This window comes from Muscardinus avellanarius (assembly GCF_963383645.1).
Source record: "Muscardinus avellanarius genome assembly, chromosome: 18".
Lineage (NCBI taxonomy): Eukaryota > Metazoa > Chordata > Mammalia > Rodentia > Gliridae > Muscardinus > Muscardinus avellanarius.
In genome coordinates this window covers 29,531,734-29,558,318 of record NC_137804.1, presented here as the reverse complement: position 1 = coordinate 29,558,318, position 26,585 = coordinate 29,531,734, and the positions used below count along the sequence as shown (strand labels likewise).

The 26,585-nt window shown below is 51.8% G+C and overlaps 1 protein-coding gene across 1 annotated transcript in view; it reads right to left on the bottom strand.

Annotated features, from left to right (window-relative positions):
- Positions 1 to 255: 255 nt before the first annotated feature.
- The window catches only part of TKT (transketolase), a gene marked incomplete at both ends in the record, with an annotated part of 35,687 nt that continues 9,357 nt past the window's right edge, over positions 256 to 26,585 (bottom strand). Inside the window, 13 exon segments of the mRNA XM_080715198.1 lie at positions 256 to 431; positions 2,415 to 2,537; positions 6,136 to 6,229; positions 6,508 to 6,591; positions 7,292 to 7,422; positions 7,574 to 7,730; positions 9,812 to 9,976; positions 11,151 to 11,336; positions 12,843 to 12,966; positions 15,069 to 15,260; positions 21,036 to 21,133; positions 21,874 to 21,987; positions 22,996 to 23,113. Coding sequence (XP_080571324.1) covers positions 256 to 431; positions 2,415 to 2,537; positions 6,136 to 6,229; positions 6,508 to 6,591; positions 7,292 to 7,422; positions 7,574 to 7,730; positions 9,812 to 9,976; positions 11,151 to 11,336; positions 12,843 to 12,966; positions 15,069 to 15,260; positions 21,036 to 21,133; positions 21,874 to 21,987; positions 22,996 to 23,113 — 1,762 coding nt within the window.

The window sequence follows — 26,585 nt, the reverse complement described above, 5'->3', positions numbered from 1 at the left end:
GCTTGAACCACAGAGAAGTGATTCCCTGAGACACCCAGGTCCTGGAGCAGCTCCGAGGGTGCAGCCCCCCTACCTCTCCCTCCACCCCTCTTCCCAGAACTGGTACCAGCTGGATCCACATCAAAGAGAAAAAAGAAACATTTTGGAGCTGAATCAGTTTTCTTAAAACATATATTTACCTCATTACATCCTTGGAGCACCTTTGCCAGAATGGCTCAGGAATGTGTAGGACCCCACCCCGCCCTCTACACCCCCTTAGCCCTTGGTCACAAGGCTCCTCACGGCTTGCGCGATGGCGTCCTTGTCAATGCCGAACATCTTCAGCAGTTCAGCTGGCTTCCCGCTTCTAGGTACTTGGCCAACAGCCAGGCGGGTGACAGTGACTCCGGGCTCACCCACTACTGCTGTGGACACCGCCTCCCCTATGCCACCTGGGCCAAGGAAAGGAGTGAGTCAGGGTCGAGGTCTCAGGGCAAGCAGAAGGTGCATTGTCAATTCTGTTCTTCGGTGCTAGGGATTAAACCCAGGCACATCCTACCTCTGAGCTACACCCCCTAGCCCTTTTTATGTTGAAACAGGGTCTCGCTAAATTCCCAAGGCTGGCCTCAAACCTGCAATCCTCCCGTCTCAGCTTCCCAAGTACTGGGACGGCAGGTGTGTAACACCATTATCAAAGCCTAACTGTGGCCTCTAATTTTTGTTGTTGTGGTGGTGGTACTGGGAACTAAACCAAGGGACAATCTACCTCTGAGTTATACCCCCAGCCCTATTTTTATTTCTTTTTTAAGATTTTGAAACAGGGTCTCACTAGGTTGATAAGAGTTTCACTACTTGCTGAGGCTATCCTTGAACCTGCAATTCTCCTGTCTCAGCCTCCCAATGTACTGGGATTACAGGCTACCATGCCTGAATTCACACACCCCCCTTCGGTACTGGGGATGGAACCCAGGGGCATTCTAACTCCAAACTACACCCCCAGCCCTATCTTTTTTTTTTTTTTTTTGCAGGTCTGGGGATGGAACCCAGGGGTATCCGACCTCCCAGCTATACCCTCTGCCCTATTTTTTTTTTTTTTTTTTTTTGAAACAGGGTCTCACTGAGTTGCAGAGGGCCTCACTAAGTAGCTGAGGCTGTTCCCAAACCACAATCCTCCCATCTCAGCCTCCCAAATGCTGGGATTACAAGTGTGTACCACCACACCTGATTTAGCCTAAATATTTTTTTTTATTGTACTGGGGATTGAACCTAGTGGTATTCTACCTCCAAACTACATTCCCAGCCCTAGATTTTTATTCTTTATTTTGAAACAAAGTTTCCCTCAGTAGCTGAAGCTGCAGGGAACATTTCAGCCACCGAGTACTGGGATCACAAGCATGGGACGAGGGCCTAGCTTGAATCTTTTTTGTAGCACCATCCTCTGGACACCGTCTTCACCAGCCTAACATCTGCACTTATCTTCAGAGTCTGAAGGCTGGGGCCTCAAAGGGGCTATTTTGAGAAGGACTCAAAAGACAAATTCAGCATTGCCTTTTCTGTTTGAGTCTGCACAATAGCCTTTTCTTTTCTTTCTTTCTTTTTTTTTTTTTTGTCACTAGGAATGGAATCCAGGGGCATTCTTCCCCCAAGCCACACTCCCAGCCCCATTTTATTTATTTATTTATTTATTTATTTATTTATTTATTTTATTGTGTGTGTGTGTGTGTGTGTGTGTGTGTGTGTGTGGTAATTGTGATTGAACCCAGAGGCATTCTACCTCGGGGCTACATATACTCCTAAGTACTATTTTTTATTCTTTATTTTATTTTTTAGTACTGGCGGTAGAACCCAGGAGCTTTTCTACCTCTGGGCTATACTCCAGGCCTATTTTATACTTTATTTGGAAATAGGGTCTCATTAAGTTGCCAAAAGCCTCACTAAGAAGCTGAGGCTGGCTTCTAACCTGTGCGATCCTCCTGTCTCAGCTTCCCAAATGCTGGGATTACAAGTGTGCACTAGCATGCCTAGCCCTTTTTTATTTGAAACATGGTCTAAGTTTTGGAGGACCTCACTAAGTAGCTGAGGCTGCCTGTGAACTCTAATCCTCCTGTCTCAGGCCCCCAAGTAATGTGATCACAATCGTGCGCCACCACACCCGGCTTAGTGCTTACTCACTGGAACCCCAGGAGGGCAGCTGTGGCCCAGAAAACCAGAGCTGTCCCTCAGAGCAGCTGGTACATGGCCTCTGAACAGGGCTCAGGCTTGGCTTGGGGGACCAGCTAACGACAGCTGCTGGCCTGGCTCCACGAGCCCCTGGCACCCAGGAAACCAGCAAGGCTTCCAACCTCACTGCCCAGGGTGGAAATTTTTAGGTCCTGCCCAGACCTCAGCCCTCTCCTCCCCAGCTTCCCCGACGCAGCGGGCGCAGCCCTCAGTACCTTCATAGTAGTGATCCTCCACGGTGAGGATCCTGCCCTTGGTAGCCCGGGCGCTGTCCAGAATGAGTTTTCTATCCAGGGGCTTGATGGTGAAGGGGTCCAGCACACGGATGTTGATCTTCTCTGTGAGGGAAGAGGGGAGGGAGGGTGTCACGGTCTGCCTTGCAGTGAGCCACAGACAGCCGCGTCTGTGTCCTGTCCCTACCCTGGGAGGCCTGTCCTGTCCCTACCCTGGGAGAACTAACTGTCCACGGCTGAGCTCAGGCTTAACAACTCCTCTTCCGCACCTCAGCCAGGTGTGTGGGCTGTGGACTGACGCAGGCGCAGTGCATTGTGTGGGCCTGAGTTGCCTTCTTGCACCCTGCAAGACGCCTTTGAAGATAAAGGGGAAGCCGAGGGGGGCCCCATGTGTCTGATCTAAGGCAAAGGCTTTTGGGGCCATGGGGAGGGCGCCATAGCTACAGGCAGGGGATGTCGGAGGGTCAGAAGAGGACTCAGCAGTGACCTCAGAAACCCACCTGAACCCCGGCCCGGCTGGCTTCCCTGGCAGCTCCAGCAGGGAACTGCCTAGCTGCTTTGCTTCTTTTTGCTGATGCGTTCGCACCTACTCTAGCTCGCCTCACCAAGGACCCCGCCTGCTCTCTCCTCCGTGGTGCTTAGCATGGATGAAATATGACATCTGTTTTGGGTGTGGTTTATTTTTTTATTTTTTATTAGGGATTGAAGCCAGGGGCATCCTACCTCTGAGCTACAACCCCAGCTCTTTTTATTTTGAAATAGGAGCTGGGTGTGGTGTTGCACGCTTGTAATCCCACTACTTGGGAGGCTGAGACAGGAAGATCCTGGTTTGGGACAGCTCCTTAGAGGCCTTCTGCAACTTAGTGAAACTATGTTTCAAAATAAAGAATAAAGCCAGGCGTGGTGGCGCAAGCTTGTAATCCCCGTGCTTGGGAGGCAGAGCCAGGAGGATGGCGCAGGTTCGAAGCCAGCTGCGCGCGCTGGCTTAGGGGACCCTGTTTCCAAATTTTAAAAAATGTAAAAATAGGTCTGGAAGTGTAGCTCGGAGGTAGAAGGGCTTCCAGGAACCCCAGTACCACCAAATAAATAAATAAATAAATAAATAAATAAATAAATAAAAAAGCAAGGTATTACCAGGTGTGGTGGCTCATGATTGTAATCCCAGCATTTGGGAGGCTGAGACTGGAGGATCGTGGTTCGCAGACAGCCTCGGCTACTTAGTGAGGCCCTCTGCAACTCAGTGAGACCCGGTTTCAAAAGTAAAGAATAAAAATTTGGGCAGGTGGTGTAGCTCGGAGGTCAAATGCCTCTGGTTTCCATCCCCAGACCCGCAAAAAAAAAAAAAAAAAAAAAAGCTGGGTGTAGTGGCACAGATTTATAATCCCAGCATTTGGGAGGCGGAGACAGGAGGATCAGTTTGTAGACAGCCTCAACTGCTTAGTGAGGCCCTTTGCAACTCAGTGAGACCCTGTTTCAAAATAAAGAATAAAAAATAGAGCTGGGGAGTGTAGCTCGGAGGTAGAATGCCCCTGGGCTCCATCCCCAGTAGAAATTGAATTTCCTAAGTCATTGAGGCTGGCCTTGAACTTGAGATCATCCTGTCTCAACCTCCCAAGTACTAGGATTATAGGTGTGAACTACTGTATCCAGCTTTATTTAATTTTATTTTTTTGTGGTACTGGGAATTGAACCCCGGGGCATTCTACCTCCAGGCGTGGTGGCGCAGGCTTGTAATCCCTGCGCTTGGGAGGCTGAGACAGGAGAATTGCACAGTTCAAAGCCAGCCTCAGGTACTTAGTGAGGCTCTCGGCAACTTAGTGAGACCCTGTTTCCAAATAAAATATGAAATGGGTCTGGGAGTATAGCCCGGAGGTAGAAAGCCTCTGGTTCCACCCCCAGTACCACCAAAAAAAAAAAAAAAAAAAAACCCACAAACAAAACAAAACAAAACAAAAAAAACCAGAAACAGGGTCTAATTGACAGTCTCACTACTTGCTGAGGCTGTCCTTGAACCTGTGATTCTCCTGTCTCAGGCTCCCTCCCAAGTACTGGGATTACAAGTGTGTGACACCATAACTGGTTTTTACTTTTTGTTTATTTACTACATCATCATCATCATCATTATACTAGGGATGGAACCCAGGGTCATTCTACCTCCGAACTACACCACAAACCCTATTTTTTATTCTTTGAAATAGGGTCTCACTGAGTTGCAAAGGGCCTCACTAAGTAGCTGAGGCTGTCCATGAACTGCGATCCTCCGGTCTCAGCCTCTGGAATGCTGGGATTATTCATGTGTGCCACCACGCCTGGCTTTTTATTCATTCATTCACTCATTCACTCATTCATTCATTCATTCATTTAGCAGTGCTGGGGATGGAACCTAATGGGGATTCTACCTCTGAACTATACCCCAGCCCTATTTTTTATTCTTTACTTTGAAACAAGGTCTCATGAAGTTGCCAAGGGCCTCACTAAGGAGTTGAGGCTGTACACGAATTGCAATTACAAGTGTGTGCCATCAAGCCTAGCTTTTTACTTTTTATTTTGAAACAGAGTCTAAGAAATCAGATGCTTTCCCTAATATGTGAGAGTTAGGGAGAAACGGGTCATAGGAGGAACTCTAGATGAAAAAGGAAATCCTATGGAGGAGCAAACAAGACAACCTAAAGGAGGAGAAAGGAGGGGGGAGGAGGAAATTCTCTAAAGCACACAATGTACTTAAACATATCGAAGTCAACCACTAAGCCGAGCAAGGGAGGGAGGGACGGGGAGGGAATGGGGTGGGAATTGGGTAGGGGTTAAATCAGTGATGTGTGCATGTCTGTACACACAAGTTTTTTACCCCAATATGATGTTTGAATATGTTGCACCAATAAAAATTAAAAAAAAGAAAAAAAGAATGTGCCTGGCTTCCTTATTTTATTTTTATTTTTCTGGGGTACTGGAGATTGAACCCAGGGGGCATTCTACCTGAACTGCAACCCCAGCCTTTTTACTTTGTTTTTTAACAGGGCCTTTCTAGGTTGCCTAGCGTACAGTACACTGCGAGGCTTTCCCTGAACACGCGATCCTCCTGTCCTAGCCTCTCAAGTGCTGGATTACGGGTGTTCGCCATCATGCTCAACTTACCTTTTGAAACGGCACTTCACTAAGTCGCTGAGGCTGGCCTCGAGTCTGGGATCATCCTGCCTCAGACCCCCAAGTACTGGGATCACCGGCATATGCCACCCTGCTCAGCTTGCTTTGTAATTCTCTTGCAGGAGAAGCTGTGCCAGTCCCTCCTAACTTAACATCTGTGTGGTACTACTAATACCAAGTCATTACTTAATCCTCAAACAGTCCTATGGGGGAGAAAGTGCAATTATCTCTCTCTCTCTTTTTTTTTTTTTTTTGGTGGTACTGGGGATGGAACTGGGGCCTTCTACCTCTGGGCTACACTCCCAGATCTATTTTATATTTTATTTGGGAACAGGATCTCTTAAGCCATCTGAGGCTGGCTTCGAACCTGCGCGATCCTCCTGTGCCAGCCCCATTGGCAGCTCCAGAGCCTCTGGCCACTGCGGCCCTAAGACTCAGCTGGCATCATGCGGGGCCTCGGAGTCAGAGCTGGAGTGTGGCTTCAGTAGATGAGATTCTCCTGTACCCACAAGCCCTACCACGCAGTCAGCGCTAGCGCTGCTTTCAGGTCCCCTTTCCTTACCTTTCTTGAGCAGTTCAGCAGCAGCCAAGGCTTCGTGCAGGGTCACCCCAGCCCCAATGACGGTCACCTGGTCATCCTTGCTCTTCAGGACAACCTGGGGGTGACATGGGGCAAGAGGCTCAGGGCCGGGGTGAAGGATGGTCTGACTGCCCTGGGCAAGGCTTCTCAATGTACAAACCAAGAGGGCCAAGCACCTCTCAGGACCTCACCAAGGCAGGCCCCAATGCTCCAAAACACAAAAGAAGGAAGAAAAAGATGGACAGAACAGAAAAAAGCACCTGAAGAAGTTAAAAAATAAATTGAAGCCAGGTATAATGGTGGCAGCCGGGGTGGACCGGCTCTGCTGGGTCCCGGCGGGGCAAGGACACCAACCTTGCCTTGTCCGACTTGAAAGTCCTCGCTGCTGTTGTAGATGATGGCGTTCTCTGGGCGGCTGGTGCGGATGAAGCAGATGCCCTAGGGTCAGAAGAGATGAGCTGAGGAATAAGGGCGGCGTCTCTACCTCAGAGGGCAGAATTGACTATCTACCAGGTGGATTGGCCTCCAGGGGGGCTACACTCCTGGAGTCCATTGTGCAGGTCTCCTCTCAGGCAGAGAAAGAGGAGCATTAAGTTGGGCAGAGCACATGTCTCGGTTCGTTCTTTTGTTGACTTGGAGAATCCAACTCAAGGAGAGAAAACAGATGTCAATCTCCACACTGTCAGAGGCTACCAGGATTCTCAGTGGGAAAGAGGAGAGTGCAGTGATTGATTGGAAATGTCTGCAATGGGGCAGTAATAGTATGTGTTTTGTTTTCCCTGATCTAACTTTTTTTTTTTTTTTTTTGGTGGTACTGCGGACTGAACTCAGGGGCATTTTACTTCTGAGTTATGCCCCCAGCCCTATTTTTTATTCTTTATTTTGAAACAGGTTCTCACTTAGTTGCAGAGGACCTAAGTAGCTGAGGCTGGCTGTGACCCTGCGACCCTCCTGTCTCAGCCTCCCAAGAACTAAGATGATGCCTGACCTGGTCTCACTTCTTTCAGCCACAAAAACACCAAAAACAAGGTCAGAAAACAACCCTTGGGGCAACAAGCGACCGGCTCTGTGCCCTTGCGCTGGCCTCCTCTTCTGTCTAAGGAAGAGCTGGATGCTGTATTAGAACCCTGTGACCAACCTTCGTATTAGCTGCTAATTCCACTGCCTTCTCTGTAGCAACTCCATCACTTGGGTAAAAGACGGTTGACATGGGAATTGACCGAAACATGGCCAGATCTTCCAGGGCCATCTGAGAGGGCCCGTCTTCCCCTACAGTATAGGAAAAGGGCAAGCTGAAGTCTGAAATCAGATTCCCCTGTCCATGGATTCCCTACCCCTGGAATCCTGGCCCAATCCCTCCCACATCTCCAGGTCCAAAGTTAGGAAATGTCACAGGTGTGAACAATCTAGCTAAGCTCACCGATGGACACGCCACAGTGGGAGCCGCAGAGGTTGATGTTGCTCTCGGAGATGGCTGCCATGCGGATCTGGTCAAAGGCCCGTGTGAAGAAAGCTGCGAAGGTGCTGCAGAAGGGCACCATCCTGTTGCGTGTGGCACAGCCCACGGCGATGCTCACCTGGGGGCAGCATGCAGGAGGGGCCTGAGGAGGCCGGCAGAGGGCAGCCAGGGAGCCCAGGGCCCCTCTGAGGCCACCTTTTGAGGAGTCCAGGATTCTGTAACCCTAGTATATACTAAGCCCATACGTGAGATCTGTATATCCAAATGACCCTGCTGTCTATTTCCAAACACCAACCTGCTTCCACTTAAAATAATCATTCCAAGCCAGGTATGGTGGCACACTCTTGTAATCCCAGTACTTGGGAGGCTGAGACAGGAGGATAGCAGGTTCATGGCTAGGCTCAGCTACTTAGTGAGACTGAGTGTAGCAGAATGCCCCTGGGTTCAATCCACAAGAAAAAAAAAAAAAAAAATCATTCCAAAAGTCTTTTTTTTTTTTTTGGTATGTATGGGTCTGGGGATGGAACCCAGGGGCAATCGACCTCCGAGCTATACCCCTGCCCTATTTTTTATTCTTTAATTTGAAACAGGGTCTCACTGAGTTGCAAAGGGCCTCACTAAGTAGCTGAGGCGATACTCCAGTCTCAGCCTCCCAAATGCTGGGATTACAAGCGTGCGCCACCACGCCCAGCTTCCAAAAGTCTCTTAAAATGATTCTCTTAGCCGGGCGTGATGGTTCATGTTTGTAATCTCAGCATTTGGGAGGCTGAGACAGGAGGATCATGGTTTGTAGACAGCCTCAGCTACTTAGTGAGGCCCTTTACAACTCAGTGAGACTCTGTCACAAAATAAAGAATAAAAAATAGGGCTGGGGGTGTAGCTTGGAGGTAAAATGTCCCTGGGTTTCATCCCCAGTACCGCAAAAATAAAAAAAATAAAAAACTCCTTAGCCAGGCAATAGTGGCACATGCCTGTAATCCCAGGAGGCTGAGACAGGAGGCTCTCAGGTTCAAGGACAGTCTTAGCAAGTAGTGAGATTCTTATTAACCTAGTGAAACACTCTTTCAAAATAAAAATAAGAAAAAGGAAAGAAAAGAAAAAAAATATCTACTGGAACTTTTTTTGCAGAACTGGGGATCAAGCCCAATGACATTTTACCATTGAACTACACCCCCAGCCCTATTTTTTATTCTTTATTTGGAAACAGGGTCTCACTAATTTGCGGAGGGCCTCACAAGTTGCTGAGGCTGGCCCCGAACCTGTGATCCCCCTGTTTCAGCCTCCCAAGTACTGGGATTACAAGTGTGTGCCACCATACCTGGCTCTTCCCAGACTTCTGAGCATCCCCTCCTCTCACTTCCTGGTGAGCCCACCGGTCTCTGTAGAGGCCAGTCCTCCCTGACTCTCCTCCTGCCACTGAGGCTCCAGGTTCCCTCACCACAAGCACTGAGCAGTCATGCTTCTCAATGGCTCTGAAACCTGCTAGCTGCCATGAGCCCTCTTTCCCCAGCCTCTGGGGCCAGCCCAGCTCCTACACTAGACTTTCTGGAAGCAACAACTTTTAAGCTCCACTGGAGAAAGAACTCTGGAGATATTAGTGGCTTCCAGTGGGAGGGAGCGCCCTTTCCCTAGGGATCCACAAGGAGCAGGGTGAGTTTGCAAAACAGGACAAAACACTTTTCCTCATTTCACAACTTCAGTTCCTGGCAGGGGCTGCTTCCCAATTGCACATGTCAGGGCTGAGAGTTCTCTCATGTCTGTATCCGCAGGGTGGCAGCAGCCAGGCCCTTGTATGTAACGGGGGTCAACCGGCCTTGGCTGCTAAAACCCATCACAGTTCTGCGCCTGGCTATGCTGGCCTCCATGTGGAAGGCTCTTCACCCCAAGAGGCCCCACTTGCCACCAGGCCCGGCCCATATGCAGTTACCGCTATGCACACCTGGAGCCCTGTTCAGCACCCCCATCTTTCCATCTAGTCAGTTCATTGTTGCTTGGCATAACCACCCTGAATTGTGGCTACTCAAGGTCAAAAGTCAACATCAGGTCCTACCTGTAGTCTTCTTGAGCCAGCCCACAGCAGGTACCTGGTACTACCAATGTCACTACCCAAAGAGGGCTCCAGCATTCCCCTTGCAGGCTCAGACTGCAGCCCGACAGCTACTCCTGAACCCATGCCCCTCAGCCAAGCCCGGCACCCACCATGTTCTGCTCAGCAATGTAGCACTCGATGAAGCGGTCAGGGTGCTCCTTTTTGAAGATCTCCGAGAAGGTGGAATTCTTGGTGTCCCCATCCAGGGCAACGATGCGGTCGCTGGCGTGGCCCAGCTTGGCCAGTGCCTGCCCGTAGGCCTTGCGGGTGGCTATCTAAGGAGAAGACAATGGAAAAGTTCTGAGTGCTGCCAGGTGATCTGCAGTCCTGAGCCTTGCCTGCCTCTGGAGAATTCTGAAGCTTTTAAGGAGGATAAAAACAGTAGCAGCAAAACAAGTCCAACAGCACAAGGTCCCCTGGGAACTTCTGAACACCGTGAGGTTGCCAATGACCGGTGGCTCACACCTGTAATCCCTGTACTTGAGAGGCTGAGACAAGAGGATTGCAGGTTCAAAGTCAGCCTCTGCAACTTAGTGAAACCCTGTTTCAAAATAAAAATAAAGTAGGGCTGGGGGTGTAGCTCAGAGGTAGAATGCTCCTGGGTTCAATTTCCAGCACCAAAAGCAAAAACAAAAAACAAAACAAACCAGCCTCAGAAATTCAGTAACGCCCTCAACAACTTAGTGAGACTGTTTTAAAATAAATAAAATAGGGATGGGGGGGGTCTTAGGGGTAGAAGGTCCCTGGGTTGAATCTCCAATACCACCAAAAAACAAAGAGAGATTGATGTACTGACAATCCCACTGCATCCCTGTGACCAACCACACTTCGCACAGGAATAGAGGGGCTGGAAGTCTGAAGGGTCACTCAGGGAAGGGCCCTGTAGCAGGACAGCCTAACTCATCTTTGTCAGGCTTTGTACAGCTCTGCCCAATGGGCCCTCATTGGCCAGGGCTGCAAGCCCTTCAGAGTCCTGGGTTTTGATAGTTCTTCTTTTCTGGGGGGCGGGTGTGTGTGTGTGTGTGTGTGTGTGTGTGTGTGTGTGTGTTTGGGGGGTACTGGGGATTGAACCCAGGGGCATTCTACCTGAGATACATCTCTATGTACTTTTGTTTGGAAACAAGGTCTCATTAAGTTGTTTGAGGCTGGCTTCGAACCAGTGACCTTTCTGTCTTGTGCCACCACTCCTGACTTTATCTTATTCTACCTGTAGCTTAGTGCATAACTGTGGCAATTCCTTTGCCGTCTCTGAACCTTTGCAGGAAAATAATTCTAGGATTGACTGTCTCTATGAGGAAACTAACAAGAGTCCCTCCTCCCCATGGATAATCCCTCTCCTCCTTTTTCTAGTTCTCAGAAGGCAAATTGTGGTCTCAGCTTCCAGGAAGACAGAGAACTAGGTCTGTCCCAGCCCCATCCAGTCCAGAAAAGCAAGATCCAACTCGGTACCTTGTCCCCAACTTTGTAGCTGGGTGGGGTGGGCATGCGGATGTTGGCAATGTCCACTGAAGGGGCATCCTCCTGTGGGGGAGTCGCCAAGATCTTCTTTTTGCTCTGGATTTGGCTGTAGATTTCCTGGATGATTTGATCAGCCATGTTTTTGGGAAGAGGCTTCCCATGCCAGGACTCCTTATCTTCTATCCCTGCAAGCACAAGACAGGAGGATAGAGGGACAGGTCAGACAGATGCTCCCAGAGCACCAACTGTTCCAGGGGACCTGTCCTCCACATGTCCAAGGCAAGCCAGGGACAGTACCATCACGGGCTATCAGAGCAGCACCGGGCACCACAGGGTCAGGGAAGCTCTGTCCTATGTGCCTGCCACTCAGCGAACACTGCTGGCCCTGCCGAGCTCCAAAGAGCGCGGAGAGGGTGTGTGTGTAGGCAGATGCCTGCTGCCCAGCACTCACCCATCTCCTTTGCCATGGCGTCTCCTACCCCTAGCCCTGCCCTCACTCCCCTGCGAGCATGCACAGACGCACACACAGGAGGAGTCAGCAGTCTCCCTGCTACAGAAACTGCAGGCTCAGTTTGTTGGCAGCTTGGGAGGGATCCTGGTCATGAGGAGGAGATGCTGAAGGCCAGAAAAGAGCAAGTACCTGATTGCACCTATAAGCAGCAGAGTGGGGTCTGCAAGCACCAGGTTACCTCCAGTGTCACTGCAACCTGGGCACAGCCAAGGACAGACCGACCCTACTGGGCAGCACCCAACACTCCACAGACTCCCAAAGTCCCCAAGACGCTCTCAGGACTCCAGATTGTATCTGAGCATAATGCCTGAGGGGCCAAGGCCAGGCAGAGCTGAGGCCATGACGATCTCCCAGGCCTTCACCTCAATGTCCACCCTCTCCTAGAGGTTCGCAGAGCCACTGCATCACCTCTTACAGCATCCTCACTGCCCGAGTCCATGCAGGCAGGTAAAGGGAACCATGGCCCAGGACTGGTAGGTGGACAGACAGGGGCACTGGGTAGAAAAGCCAACCCAGGACCTAGCTTGGAGGTAGAATGCCCTGGGTTCAATCCCCAGCACCGCAAAGATAAATAAATAAATAATAAAATAAATAAATAAATAAAAAGGACTGTGGGTATAGCTCAGAAGTAGAATGCTAGAATGCTTCTGGGTCCTATCCCCGGTACCACAAACAATTAAATAGGACAGAGCCACCCCAGGCGCAGGGTGCCAGGAAGTGACTTATGTCTGCCTTGCCCTTGGGCCTTAGAGCAGGAACTACCTTCCAGGCTGCTTACTTTCCTGCTGCTCCGGGGCACCCCACCCATAGCCAGAGGAAAGCCCAGGTCTTCCCAGGTTGCCCTGGCTTGCCAGGTCTTGGGCAGATGGCTGGAGATGGCAAGCACATCCTGCAGAGGTCCAGTCGGGGTGGGGTGTGAGGACACTGGGCACGACCTCACTCGGTGTCCTCCTTACCCTGTCCACACGGCCTGCGCATGCTGCTCAGCTAACACCAGCTGGCCTGGGTTTAGGTCCTGGCTCAGCCACGCAGACCCGAGTCCCCTCAGGGACACAGCATGCTCCCCTTCCCTGGAGTCCAGCGTGCTCGGCGAGGAGCCGAGGGCTGGCACCTCCGCACCCCAGGGCTGCACCAGCGCTCAGCCAGCCAGGGGAGCATGGGGGGCCGGCACACAGACCTGTGATCCCGCGGCCCTTGAAGGTCTTGGCGATGATGGCTGTGGGCTGGTGCTTGGCCTGGCCAAAGGCCTTGCAGAGCTCCTCCACACTGTGTCCATCCACGATGATCGTGTGCCAGCTGGGGACAGAGGTGGCACAGGGTAAGGAACAGCCAGATGCCAGAATGCCCCGAAGAGCCCTTAGAGCTAGGCACAGCCGGGCGGCGAGCGCTCGGCTGAGTCCCGCCAAGCGGCAACCTGACCCAGAGCGCGTAAGCTGCTCCTGGCTTTCTTTTCCTTCTGTTTCACATTATTTTACTTCCTCTTGTTTGCCTTTGAACAGATCTCTCTCCTCACATAAATAATTCAAAGCTTAGTTCATGGTATTGTCTTTTTCATTCCACACTGGCTCATTTCCTACCAAGGGCTGTTCTGGGAACAGTGTACTGGAGAGAGATTGCTATTTGATATTTTTATTTTATTTTTTATTTTTTGTAGTACTGGGGACAGAGCCCAGGCCCAGATTACACTCTAGATCTATGCTGTATTTTATATGGAAACAGAGTCTCACTAAGTTGCTGACAGCCTTGCTAAGCTTCAGACCTGGGACCCTCCAGCCTCAGCTTCCCAAGTGCTGGGATTACAAGCGTGCGCCACCATGCCTGGCTCTGGTATTGCAAGACATTATCTGACCACTCTGCAGATGCCAGACACGGTACTGGAAACTCTAAAACGAACCATGCTACGCAACATATACAGCAGGGAGCAGGGGCAAGGTGATATTGCTCTTGAATCCGTCTTTTCTGGACTCTTTCGGCCATATTAGTAATAAAGGCAGCAGTGAACATATACCAAGTTCTCGCTCTGCACAGACATGTGCCCAGTACCGTACCACACACATTAACCACTGAAGCTCATGACCCCATGTAGGTGCCACTCTTGTTCTATCTTAAAGACAAGTAAACCAAGACACTGGACGCACAAGATCATGAAACAAGTTAGTGGCAGAGCCAGGACTAGCTTGCCAGTCATGGTAGCAAAGGCCTGTAATCCCAGTACTTGGGAGGCGGAGACAGGAGGATCACAGGTTTAAGACCAGCCTCAGCTACTTAGTGATACTTGTGGCAACCTAGCAATACCCTGCCTCAAAACAAAACATAAAAGGTCTCAGAGGTAGAATGCCCCAGCCAGGTGTGGTAGTACATGCTTGTAACCCTAGTACTTGGGAGGCTGAGATAGGAGGATCACAGGTTTGAGGATAGCCTCAGCAACTTAGTGAGGCTCTCAGCAACCTAGTGAGATCCTGTTTCCAAATAAGAAAGAAAATCGGTCTGGGGTATAGCTTGGAGAGAGAATGCTTTTGGCTTTAATTTCTGGTACCAAAAAAAGAAAAAAAAAAGAAAAGAAAAGAAAAAGTAGCACACTCCTGGGTTTAATCCCCAGTATCATAAAATAATAATTTAAAAAAATGATCTGACTTCAGAGCCATACGGTTGTGGGCACAAACATCACAGAGGGAAATGCCAGGGTTAAACTTCATGTCCCCAGACTGATGTGCCCTTGGGGAGGCAGCTTGTGGCTTAGCTTCCAAATCTGTCCAGAGAGAATATTCCCTCCCTTTATCCTCTTCACTTATAAAGTCTGTCCCCAGAAACAACAGATGAGTGAGCTGTGTCACTCAAAGCAACCTCGATATTGCCTCGGCTCATGATCACAGACGGCCTTGGGAGGCCCTGCCCTTCCTGGCCTCCTCGGCCAGTGCAGAGCAGCTTGTAGTCAGAGCGGGGGTGGAGGCACCAGGGGAGGGCTGGTCTGGTTGGCACCTACCCGCACGGACCTCTATGTTTTGTAGCACTTGACTCTGAATTCGTGACCACCTGAGGTCTAAGGGGTTAGGGTTCTACTAGGAGAGGGAGCCTCCTCTTCCCCAGGCTGGCTAGGGCTGGGCTCAGAGGGTGGCCACCCAGCTGATGTCCATCCTCTCCTCAGCCTCTGGCCTCCTCCTCCTCCAAGAGCAAAGGGAGGCTTTGTGAGAAGCTCTGAGAACTGCTGTGCCACACACAGCCCACAGATCCATGGCAGAGGCCTAAGCCAGAGTCCAAACGCCCAGAGTTTGGAACCACGAGCCAAGACACTACAGTTAGATGGCCTTTAACCTCCAGCTTCAGCTCCTGTGTCTGAAAACTTCTATTGCAGGTAACACTCCACGTGGAGCGCATGCTCAGCCACAGCCTGTACCTACCCAAAGGCCTCGCACCGCTTCTGGTAGATGTCCACCTGATGCTGCAGAGGGGCAGGATCGCTCTGTCCCAGGCGATTGACGTCAAAAATGGCGACGAGGTTGTCCAGTTTGTAGATGCTAGCGAAGGCCATGGCCTCCCACACGGAGCCTTCAGACACCTCCCCATCTCCCAGCACACAATAGACGCGGTAGCTGTGAACAGAGGGCAGGTGGGAGGTGGGTCCACTCCGCTGGGGCTATAGGGACCTCAGCCTCACCCTCCCGAGAAGCCTGCTCTCTAGGTAGAGGTGAAGCCACAGATGCAGAACAGCCAGTGTTGCCAGGTCCCTGCTGCCCATCCCAACTCCATGGGAACATGGCTATGCAGAAAGCTCTCTGGAAAAGACTGGCTGCTCTAAGATGCCAGGGGGCCTGGGATGCAGTTCAGTGGTTCAGTGCCTAGCATCATGCAGGAAGCACTGGGTTCAATTCCCAGCATTAAAAAAAAAAAAAAAAAAAAAAAAAAAAAAGATCTGGCCAATAAGATCCAGAAGAACAAGGAGCCAGGGCAGAGGAAAGCAGGAGGAGTGGGCGCGTGGGCAGATGACCATACTGAGCAGGAGGGGCCGCAGTACCCACAGCACACAGCAGGGAGGTGCTAGAGGAATCCCGGGGACCTGCTGGGTGGACCAGAGTGAAAGGGCACCTTGGGGACCAGACTCTCCTGCCAGGAGGAGATAGACCATGAATGATATAGATCAGGAGGGGAGGGATGAGAACTGCCCACTGTCCTGAAAACAGGGCAGCATGAGGCAGCACAGAGGTAATAAAGTAGGCAAAAAGGAAATATAATGGAAGAGCAGGGAGATGTAACTTTACTATGGAAGCCTGTGGCAAAATTCTTCAACACCCTCAATCCTCAGGCCAGCCCTAACACCCTCCCCTCCAACCAGTCCCAAATATCAGCCTGGGATTACACCTGTGGAAAATTTAAAACTCAATACCTATGGATAAGATAGTGACGGCCCCATCAGGACCAGGAAGAGGGCCAAAACACCCGCGATCATCTTGTGACCGACCTCCTGAGTGACGTCATCCCCACCTCTTTCTGCCTGCGCCTCAGGAAAGTCTAATAAAAGAACCATGGACCCCCAAGTGCATCTCACTTAGAGATGGCCCACATTCTCCCTTGAATGTGAATTTCTTGCTTTTCCAAATAAATTCCGGTTTGTGTCTCTCACAGATTTGTGTTAAAATTCTTTTCTGTCATGTAAGCCAAGGACTCTGCCAGTCCTGAGCTGCGTGCCCCTCTCCCCCCACTGGGAAGCCCTCCAGACTCTTCATAGAATTAACCCCTCTCCTGTGACAAGCATGGGGACCGGGGACCTATAGAACGGGCTCTCCCAAGCTGGGCCTGCCTACCTTCAACACTGGCAACACTGCCTACCTTCAATACCGAGTGTCAAAAATGGGGCTTCAGGGCAGCACAGCCTGCTAGACCAGCACTGATCTTAGAATGAATTACCCAGAAACTAGAGCATTCCCCAGCCCCAGGCGAGGCTGGAGTAAAGGGAGTGAGACTAGAGGCAGGAGACCATCGGGGTGCAACCCAGCCCTAGGAGATATGAGGGCACTGGTGTGAGGGAGGGGAGCAGCTATGGGCACACAGGAGCCACTGCCCCTTGGACCATACCCAGGAGTATGGTCGCTGAGTGCAGAGTGCCCCTCTCTAGGTAAGCAGAGATAGGGAACAGGCTCAGAACAGTGAAGGTACACATCCGCAGCCTGGGCTGTCCGGTCCCTCTGGTTGGGCACACTGGGTAGGAGCAGCAGGACTCGGATCCCCTTACCTGCCCCATCCAGCTGTGTGGCCCCGGGGATGAAGCTGGTGCCTGGCCTACATTGGAGAGGACATAGCTGCCCTCTTGCTCCTGTGGGCATGGAGAGGACCCCGCCGCAGCTCCGAACTCAGCATCCAGGCCTCCAGCCTACTAGTTGCAGGACAGAGGCAGGGAAGCAGGACAAGGCTGGGACGGTGGGCGGTCGGGGCGGGGCCGCCGCATGACTCAGCACGCTACAGGCCCGAGGAATGCCTGCAATCTCCGCATCTGGCATAATCTTCCTCCTTCTGTGTGTGTGTGTGGGTGGGGGGGTACTTGGGATTAAACTACCACTGTACTATTTACCTAACCCTTTTAACATGTATACATGTATTTTTTTTTTAAATTTAAACTTTTTTATCGGCGCATTCTAGTCTCAACGTGAATCAGTGATGGGGACGTACTCGCGCTGCACTGGCTGGGCTTCCCCGGCTCCTCCCTCCCTCCCTCCCCCACAGGATACTGAGGTTGACACTGGTGGAAGCTGATCTCCCCGCCCCCTTCCCAGCCCCAGACCACCTCCCGGCCCCACTGAAGTTTCTCTCCCCTCATCTGAAATCCCTCTGGTATTCTGATCACTCCCTGGCTTCTGCATATGAGAAAAAAACAAAGCCGGGCGTGGTGGTGCACTAATCCCAGCATTAGGGAGGCAGCCTCAGCTACTTAGTGAGGCCCTCCGCAATTTGGCAAGACCCTGTTTCAAGATAAAGAATAAAAAATAGGGCAGGGGGTGTAGCTCAGAGGTCAAATGCCTCTGGTTTCCATCCCCAGACCCTCAACAAAACAAAACAAAACAAAACAAAAAAAAAAAAAGAAAGAAAAAAGAAAAAAAGAAAAACAAGATCTTTCATTTTCTGTGACTAGTTCCAGGTCTCCAGTCCCTTATTTTATTTTGAAACAGGATCTTACCAGGCCAGGTAAGGGTTCCCGGCAGACCACAGGGCCTGCGCTTCACAGAAGCCCTATCAGACCTGTGCTTTTCTGAAACTGGATCTTGTCCCTAAAGCTGCCTGTTCTTCCCTGCAGGTTACCAGGAGGCCAGAGACCCTGAGGGCTCAGCAGTTCCCGAGAGGGACAACTCTGACAGTGATGAGCAGGCCTGCAGGAAGCTGGACATCTTCAGTAAGAAATTCCAGGGAAGCAAGCTGGCTGCCCTCCCAAACACAGCCCCCTTCCAGGTAAGCCAGACTGGGCTGAGTGCAATCCCAGCACAGCTTGGGCCTCGAGACTGAGGACAAGTTTGGGGTGCCCTGAGATACTGGGAAAGGGGCTGTGAACAGGAAAGGGAAGCTGGGTGGTGATGCATACCTGTAATTTCAGTACTTGTGAGGCTGAGACAGGAGGATCACAGATTTGAGGCCAGCCTCAGCAACCTAGTGAGACTCTCAGAAGCCTAGCGAGATCCTGTTTCAAAGCAAAAAATAAAAAAGGGATGGGGGTATAGCGTGGAGGTAGAATGCCCCTGGATTCAATCTCTAGTAACACTCACACATACCAAAGGTGCGTGTCATGGTTAGGGACAGAATGTACCCTGAAGAGCTATGTATTAATGTTCAGTTGACACAACAAGTTCCCAGGGTTGTAATCTAATCAGTGGATAATACAGCCTAGTGGATTTCCTAGGCAGGTGGGGTGGGGCTGGGGAAGGTGGGTCCCAGGGCTGTGGCCTGGAGGACTGTGTATTGCCTGAGTGCCCGCTCTCTCGCTTTGTGGCCTTCATGATGAGGAGCTGCTCCCCACTGCCAGGCCCTGACCTCTGTAGACCTGGCCTGACACGACTGAACTCTGGAATCTCCAAAAACAGAGCAAATAAATCTTCCTTGCTCTAAGCCGTGTGGTCAGTCACTTTGGGTCGCAGCAGTGACAATGCTGAGGTGGTGTGTATGGGATAAGGATGGAGTCCAGGGCATTCCACTTCTGAGCTACACCCCAGCACTTAGTAATTCTTTATTTTGAAACAGGGTCTCACTGGATTGCAAAGGGCCTCACTAAGTAGTAGCTGAGGCTGTCATTGAACCTCGATCCTCCTGTCTCAGCCTCCCAAATGCTGGAATTATAAGTGTGCGTCACCACACCCGGCTTGTAATACTGTTCTTTTTTTTTTTTTTTTTTTTTTTTTTTTGGTGGTGTTACTGGGGTTCCTGGAAGCCCTTCTACCTCCGGGCTACACTTCCAGACCTATTTTTACATTTTTACTTGGAAACAGGGTCTCCTAAACCAGAGCGCGTGGCTGGCTTTGAACCTGTGTGATCCTCCTGTCTCTGCCTCCCAAGCGCGGGGATTACAAGCATGTGCCACCACGCCCAGCCTGTTCTATATTTTTAAAATGAGATGGCAGGTCTGGGCATGGTGGTGCATGCTTGTAATCCCAGTACTTGGGAGGCTGAGACAGGAAGATTGCGCAGGTTTGAAGCTAGCCTCAGCTACTTAGTGAGAACCTGTTTCCAAATAAAATATAAAATTGGTCTGGTAGAAAGCTGCTGGGTTCCATGCCCAGTACAACCCCCCCCCCAAAAAAAAAAAGAGAGAGAGAGAGAGAGAGAGAGAGAGAGAGAGAGAGAGAGGGAGAGAGAGAGAAATGGCAGGGAAAACAGTGCCAGGAACCTAATCTGCTCTATTCGGATGCTACCTCTGGGTGCCTGGCCCAGCCTGATAATCCCCTGCTGACCTGACCCCCTCCCCTGGTACAGTCTGAGCCAGGACCTCTGGGAACCTGGCTCAACCCCTTCTCCCTGTACCGGCTTGTCCCATTATGTTAGGGGCAGGAAATGATCCTTCATAGGGAATTATTTCAAGCAACTGTAGAGAGTAATTAACTCATCCATCTGGTTCCAGGCCAAATGAAATGCTCTTAAACACACAGCTCATTCTTGTGACTCTTTCTTCACTTCACGGTGAATCACTTCTGGGTGTAGCTTAGCTTGTCTCCACGGTCAGCCAGGGACTGCCTGACGGCAAAGGCCGTGCTGCTTGCCAGGTGGCCTGGGCCTCCAGGGGCCTGGAGGGACCCCCCCACGCCCCAGGGAGCAGCCTGCACACAGCAGGTGCTTCCCACATGGCAAGGCTCCTGTAGACACCTGTCACTGGAGGGAGGGTCCACTTGCTTCCAGCCCCACCAAGGGCCTGGCTGGGAGGACCGCAGGGCAGAGGGAAGCCCCCGATTGTAGGGCTGGGTCCTCCCCGCCTCCCTGCAGGCCCAACCCCACTGGCTCCCCTCTAGGAGGCTCTTTGCCTGCAGGCCTCGCCCTACACACTTCCCACGCTTCCCTTGGACCTCACCGCGCAGCCTGGGGACTCTGAATGTGCACTCCAGATGCTTCCCACACTCACCAGGGGACCTAGACAAGCAGCATCTTTCCTGGGTTCCTCATCTGCCTCTCACTGCAGTGCTGGGGCCTGAATCCAGGGCCTTGCATCTACTAGGCAAATGCTCTAGCACAGAGCCGCATCTCCAGCCCCGATCTCCTCATCTGTATGAGGGGCACTCATACCATTCCCCCTCTCACAGGGGCTTATCGAGGTAAAACATGACCTAGCACGTGGGCACTGAGCACAGAGCCTGGCTAGTTTCTTCTCAATAGTCTGGCCACAGCAGATAACTGTGCCGCTGAGATCTATACTCTCCTACAAACCAACCGGCACAGGCTCCTCACCCACTTACAAGTTCAGTCTCTCAAATGACTGTCTTCTCTGGCTAATAGATGACTCAAGTGCCCCAGAATCCTCCACAACATACAACCCTTTCCCAAGATAAAGGCAAGTAGCTCGGACCTGGGTGGGGGGTCTGCTGAGCGTAAGGGCTTCACAGGAACTCCTCAGCCAAAGCACCGTGGCCACAGAGCATGGGCAGGACCACGTGCGCTGGTGCGCACCTGGCCTGCTAGTCACTGCTGAGGAGCTCTGGAAAGGTCCCTTTGTTCTCATTCAAAATGGGGGCTGGCCATGGCATCACCCCCAGTGGGTCTTTCTAAGGGCAGAACAGGCCATGCACATATGTTACTCAGTCCCAGCTAGGCAAGAAGAGGTAGCTGGCAAGCAGGTCCTCAAGGCCAGACCACTGAAGAACCCTCTCAAAATCATCAAGGGTAAAGGTGGGAAGGGGTGTTACCTGGCTTTGTCGAAGTATTTGCCTGTGTAGGCCATTCCGCAAGCTGCCCCAAGGCCCTGGCCCAGGGAGCCAGTGGCCACATCAGTGAACGCTTGTTTCTGTTATAACAGAGAGCTACAGTTACTCACAGGGAGAGGAGCATTTCCAACTCAAACCCAGAATCCGGGCCTCACCGGCTGTGGGAGGCACGGCAACCACACCCCTCCCCAGACCTGTGAGCCTGTCTCCTGCAGAAAGCCTTTCGCAGGATGTGACTTCTCATTCTCATACCAAGGGAACTGCAGGTGTGGGTTCAATTACAGCAGCCTCCAGACAGCTGGTGGCCTCAGGCTGTGGACTAAGCCTCGTTGAGTCTCAGTCGTCTCATCTCTAAACAGAGTCTCATAAAACTTATAAAGCAGCTGGGGAATCTGACAAAGCCCAATGCGGAACATTGGCTGTACTGAGCGCCCGCATCACAGCGACGTTTCGTGGTAACTTGTGTGGCGCAGGCTGGGCTCCTTCCCTAGTGCATCTCCAACATGACCTCCGTCATGACCCTGGTGAACCTCTCTCCCAGAGCACTGCCTATCTGCCCAGGAGCCCAGGGGGAAGAGAAGCTTGGAGAGGGGCCCTGAAGTCCACCTAAACCAGCCCTAGCTGGGACCTCAAGAGGACTTGCTCTTTCACCGCCTGGGTTGAATACAATGGGCTCCCAAATACCCACATCTCTCCTTCCTCCTCTCGGCCCCTCCTCTGCCTTTCACCAGCTTCCTGCTGGGCGCCTGCCCCAATCCCTGTGCCTGGGAGAGAGAAAGTGGAGCCAGAGCCTCGGGAGATGGCTGGAGGCTGTACTTACAGGGACGGGATGACCGTCCAGGTCGGAGCTGATCTTCCGCAGGTTCAGCAGCTCCGCCTCGGGCAGGAAGCCAGCTTCAGCCCAGACTGCATACAGGATGGGAGCTGCATGGCCCTGCCGGGAGGCAGAAAGTACGGGATCATCAGGGAGCTGATACACAGGGCTATTCCTACTGCACACAGAACACGGGGCCTGGCTGGGCATCCGTTTCAAGGGAGGAAACAAGTGAAGGCCACTTCTCCCCTTTCATCTCTCTTGGTTTTCAGCCCAAAGCTCCCATAGCCAAGGCTGGGCAGGCATTAAGAGACACGGGCACAGCTGTGTGGCTAGATGAGGCCAAAACCCCAGCCGGCAGCCGGCTGCCCTAATCCCTGGTTTCTGGCACGTGACAGACTTGGACAGACTACTGAGCCCTAAAGTCTGTCCCAAGAGGCCAGGGGCCGCTGAGCCAGGCCTGAGGACAGGTGGATTTAGGGCGATTGTGGTATGGTTTGTGGCTGTGAAAATCACCACGAAGGCAAGACAGTGTGCCCCATCCAAACCCTGCTGGGGTATGACACGATTCCTGGGGGGGTGGCAAGTTATGGCCTTTAGAGTGCCAGCACGACACAGACTCAAGTAGAAAACCACAAAATAAGCTGGGCGCGGTGGCACACGCTTGTAATCCCAGCATTTGGGAGGCTGAGACAGGAGGATCACGGTTTGATGACAGCCTCAGCTACTTAGTGAGGCCCTCTGCAACTCAGTGAGACCCTGTTTCAAAATAAAGAATAAAAAACAAGGCTGGGGGTGTAGCTCGGAGGTAGAATGCCCTTGGTTCCATTCCCAGAACTGAAAAAAAAAAGGAAAAAGACAAAATATCTCCAGACCTGGATTCAACACAGATTGAGTAGAACACCCGACAGAATACTTTCCATTGCCCCCAGCCCTGCTCCTGTGGGTTAGAGCCTTGTTGCTGTACCTGGCCCCAGGGAAGAGTCGTATATTAAGTTTGCCAGCTGGGTCAGCACAGAGTATGACACCAAGAGGGGCCAGGACTGAGCTTAAACTGGGAAGCAGGGCTCAGAGACTGTTCCTGGCCTCAGGTGCAACATGGCTGGCAGTGGGAAGTGGGACTCTTACCTTCGAAAGCACAAAGCGATCATTGTGAGGGTTCCGAGGGTCCTGGGCCTTGTAGCGCATGGTGTGGAAAAAGAGGACAGCCATGATCTCGGCAGCGCTGCAGCATGATGTGGGGTGGCTGTGGCCCGGGAGAGAAGGCGGGCATTAGTGAGTTCTACGTATCACGGTGCTGGGCCCCTGACATGACACTCACCCCAGGCCCATGTACAAGGAGCCAGGGATGCCTGTCCTGAAGAGTCACAAAGGCTTCGCTGGTCAGAGAACCATGTGCTCCTATTCCCCAGAGGACGGCACTGAGTCTCAAGGAGGTCACTGCCGGAGGCCTGGGAGGTGGACAGCTAGCAGATGCCAGGGACTAGCATCTCTTCTCAAAGGCACCAGCCCAGGCCCTCAATGATGGCAACTGAAAAAATCTGGGGTAAGTGAGGCTCAATTTAGAAGTCCAGAGGGTCCCAGGAAATGGCAACCAAGTAGATGTGGCCACCACTGGGCAGGGTGGGGCCTGGGGAGCAGCTTGTGTTGGGTGGAGGCAGCTCCCACCTCCCAGCTCCTCTCTAAATGATCACGAGCCACATTCTAACGGGACTGCCCAGGGCCTGCCCACCTGTAATGGGCTCCCTGCCCTCCTCAGGGTGCGGGTCCTCCAGGACCATGGGGCAGAGATCAGGGCCTGAGGCTCACTGAGTGGCCACAAATCTCACAGCAGCCTCAACACGTGGATTTGGGAAGGTTTGGGAGCCAGAAGAATCAGGCTCTGGGTTTTCCAACTGCACCATTGGACTTCTTAGTAATTTATTTTTTACTTTTTGTGGTACTGGAAATTGAACCCAGGGGCATTCTACCTCCAGGCTATACCCCCAGCCCTATTTTATTTTTATTTTGAAACAAGGTCTCGCTAGGTTGATGAGAGTCTCATTGCTTGCTGAGGCTATTCTTGAACCTGCGATCCTCCTGTCTCAGCCTCCCAAGTACTGGGATTACAAGCGTGCGCCACCACGCCCGGCTCTTGGCAGCTTTTTAAATGGGCATTTTGAGGCCTGCTATCACAATTGACCCCATATTTTCATGCAACATTTTAAAAGCAAAACACAATCTCATCATCTACAAAGGCTACAGTCATTAAAAACTCCTTCTGACTGTGGATAAGGGCTGGAGTGGGGCTGACAAAAGCCAGAACCAGCCAGTCCAGCCCTGGAGCTCAAGGCGCCCCCCTCTTTAGACTCTTGTTTTAATAACTGAGTGCTGCTGAGCAAAGGGACTAGAATGAGAACGTGCCAGGATTACATCCTAGAGATGAGACTTGCTTGGGTCTCCCTGGACCCACAAGACTAATCCAGCCCCAGGAATAGGGGGCTAGAGGCTGGGGTTCCTGCTGGGACCTGCTGCAACCCAGCACCCCTGAGGTCCAGGGTTCTGCTAAGAGGTCAGCTGCAGGGCACGGGCTCCCAGTCTCCTCCACATGCAGCGCGCCCGGCCCTCTGAGGCCGCTCTTCCAGGGTTCACACTAAAACATGCCCAACGCCAGGCCCAAGGGCACATGCGACACCTGGGGCTCACACAGCGCCCCCCACCCAGCAGGCTGCTCCCAGGTTAGGGGTGAGTCACTCCCAGCACAGACATGTTAGTAGAGGACTCCAGAGAACTGCCCATGCTGGTTTTAGTAGCACATTCCCAGCACACGATCATCTTATACTTAACCATTTCTATGAACTCCTGGTCATGGGGAAAAGACACTACACCTGAAAGAGGGAGGCGAGGACAGGTAAACAAGAAACCCTTTTCTGCCTAATTCCTTGCTCCCAGAGCCAGACTCAGTTTGAGGGCACCCCATCAATACAGTTAGGAAGACCTCCTGCCCTCCCCATCAGGACGACCCCTGCCTGAAGTCATGACCCTGCTATAACAAAGCCACACGGGCCAAGAAAGTATGTGCACTCTGGGCCAAACTGCTCTTAGCAGAAAGACACAGCAGGCTCTCCATCTACCCTGCCCACTTCATGACCCAGGTGACACCCACAGGGCCACTGGAAGGGCTTCCTGCATGTGGCAGAGGCATGCCCAGGTGCACACAGAGGGCGAAGAAGGCGGCGTCAGAATTTAGCTCTTACTATCCCCAGGGCTTGGTCTCCAGCTATGGTGCTGTTGGGAGGAGGTAGAAATTTAAAGAGGTGGGGCCTGTTGGAAGAATTAGGCCATTGGGGACGTGCCTTTGAAGAGGACAGTAGAGCCCCACTCCCCCCGCCCCCCACTTCCTGGCCACCAGGAGGTGAGTAGTTTGCTCTACTGACATTCCCCACCGAGAAACTGTGCCTCACCACAGGCCCAAAGTAATGGAGCCAAGTAACCATGATCCAAAATAAACCTTTCTGCCAGGTGTGGTGGCGCACGCTTGTAATCCCAGCATTCGGGAGGCCGAGACCAGAGGATCATGGCTCATGGACAGCCTCAGCTACTTAGTGAGGCCCTCTACAACTTAGTGAGACCCTGTTTCAAAAAAAAGAAGAAATAAATAAAATAAAATAAATAGGGCAGAGGTTGTAGCTCAGAGGTCGAAAGCCCCCAAGTTCCATCCCCAGACCCGAATAAAACAAAAAACAAAACTTTTCTTCCTTTGGTTTAGCTTAGGTATTCTGTCCCAGTGACTGAAAGCTGACTAACACAGGTGGTCAGCCATGAAGAGATGCTAGAAGTTAGCCCTTCTTGCTAGGCTCTCGAGGGAGAGCCCACAACATTTCATTCCTTCCAAAGCCGTGTCTGGCCAACTGCTTAAACACACACAAAGGAAAAGATCCCTAGGGCCAGGCGTGGTGGCGTACGCTTATAATCCCAGCATTCGGGAGGCCGAGACAGGAGGATCACGGTTCACGGACAGCCTCAGCTACTTAGTGAGGCCCTCTGCAACTCAGTGAGACCCTGCTTCAAGATAAAGAATAAAAATATAAGGCTGGGGGTGTAGCTCAGAGATAGAATGCCTCTAGGTTCCTTTCCCCAGTACCTCAACAAACAAACAAACCACAAAACCCCTAGGGTCCAGCGTCCTGGCCTTTCCCCAGAGCTTTCCAGTTTCTCCCTCTGCACTGTTCTGGGGCGGGGGTCTGGGCTGTGCCACTTGAGCTGCAGAACCTGTTCATGTCCCCTCCCAGGGACTTGGCTTCTTTATTTACAAATGGAGATGTTGTGAAGGGTCCCAGGGGGACAAAGTGAGAATGCATGAAAGTGCCCAGGTCACCTAAGGCCACCATACTGGCTAAAGGATGAGGGGCCAAACCTTTTGGAGCCTCCAGCTCCTCATCTGCAGGCTGTAATAGCGACCCACTCCCAGCCACAGGCAGACAAGAAGGAAGAAATGAACTAAGGATTGAGAGAGGGCTCTGTAAATTGTAGAGCATTGAGCATCCAGGAGAGACACAGCTATTTTTAAGGCCAACCCGCTAGTGGGCCTTTGGGGCCCAAAGCATGGGAATCTGTGATTTTGAACCCTAAGCTTTTTGTGCAGCCCAGCCTGCCTGGGCCAGACCACTGTAGGTAGTAGCCCCACCCTGTGGTTTTGCCTGAGATGCATGAGGGCACAGAGTCTAGAGCAGGGGTAA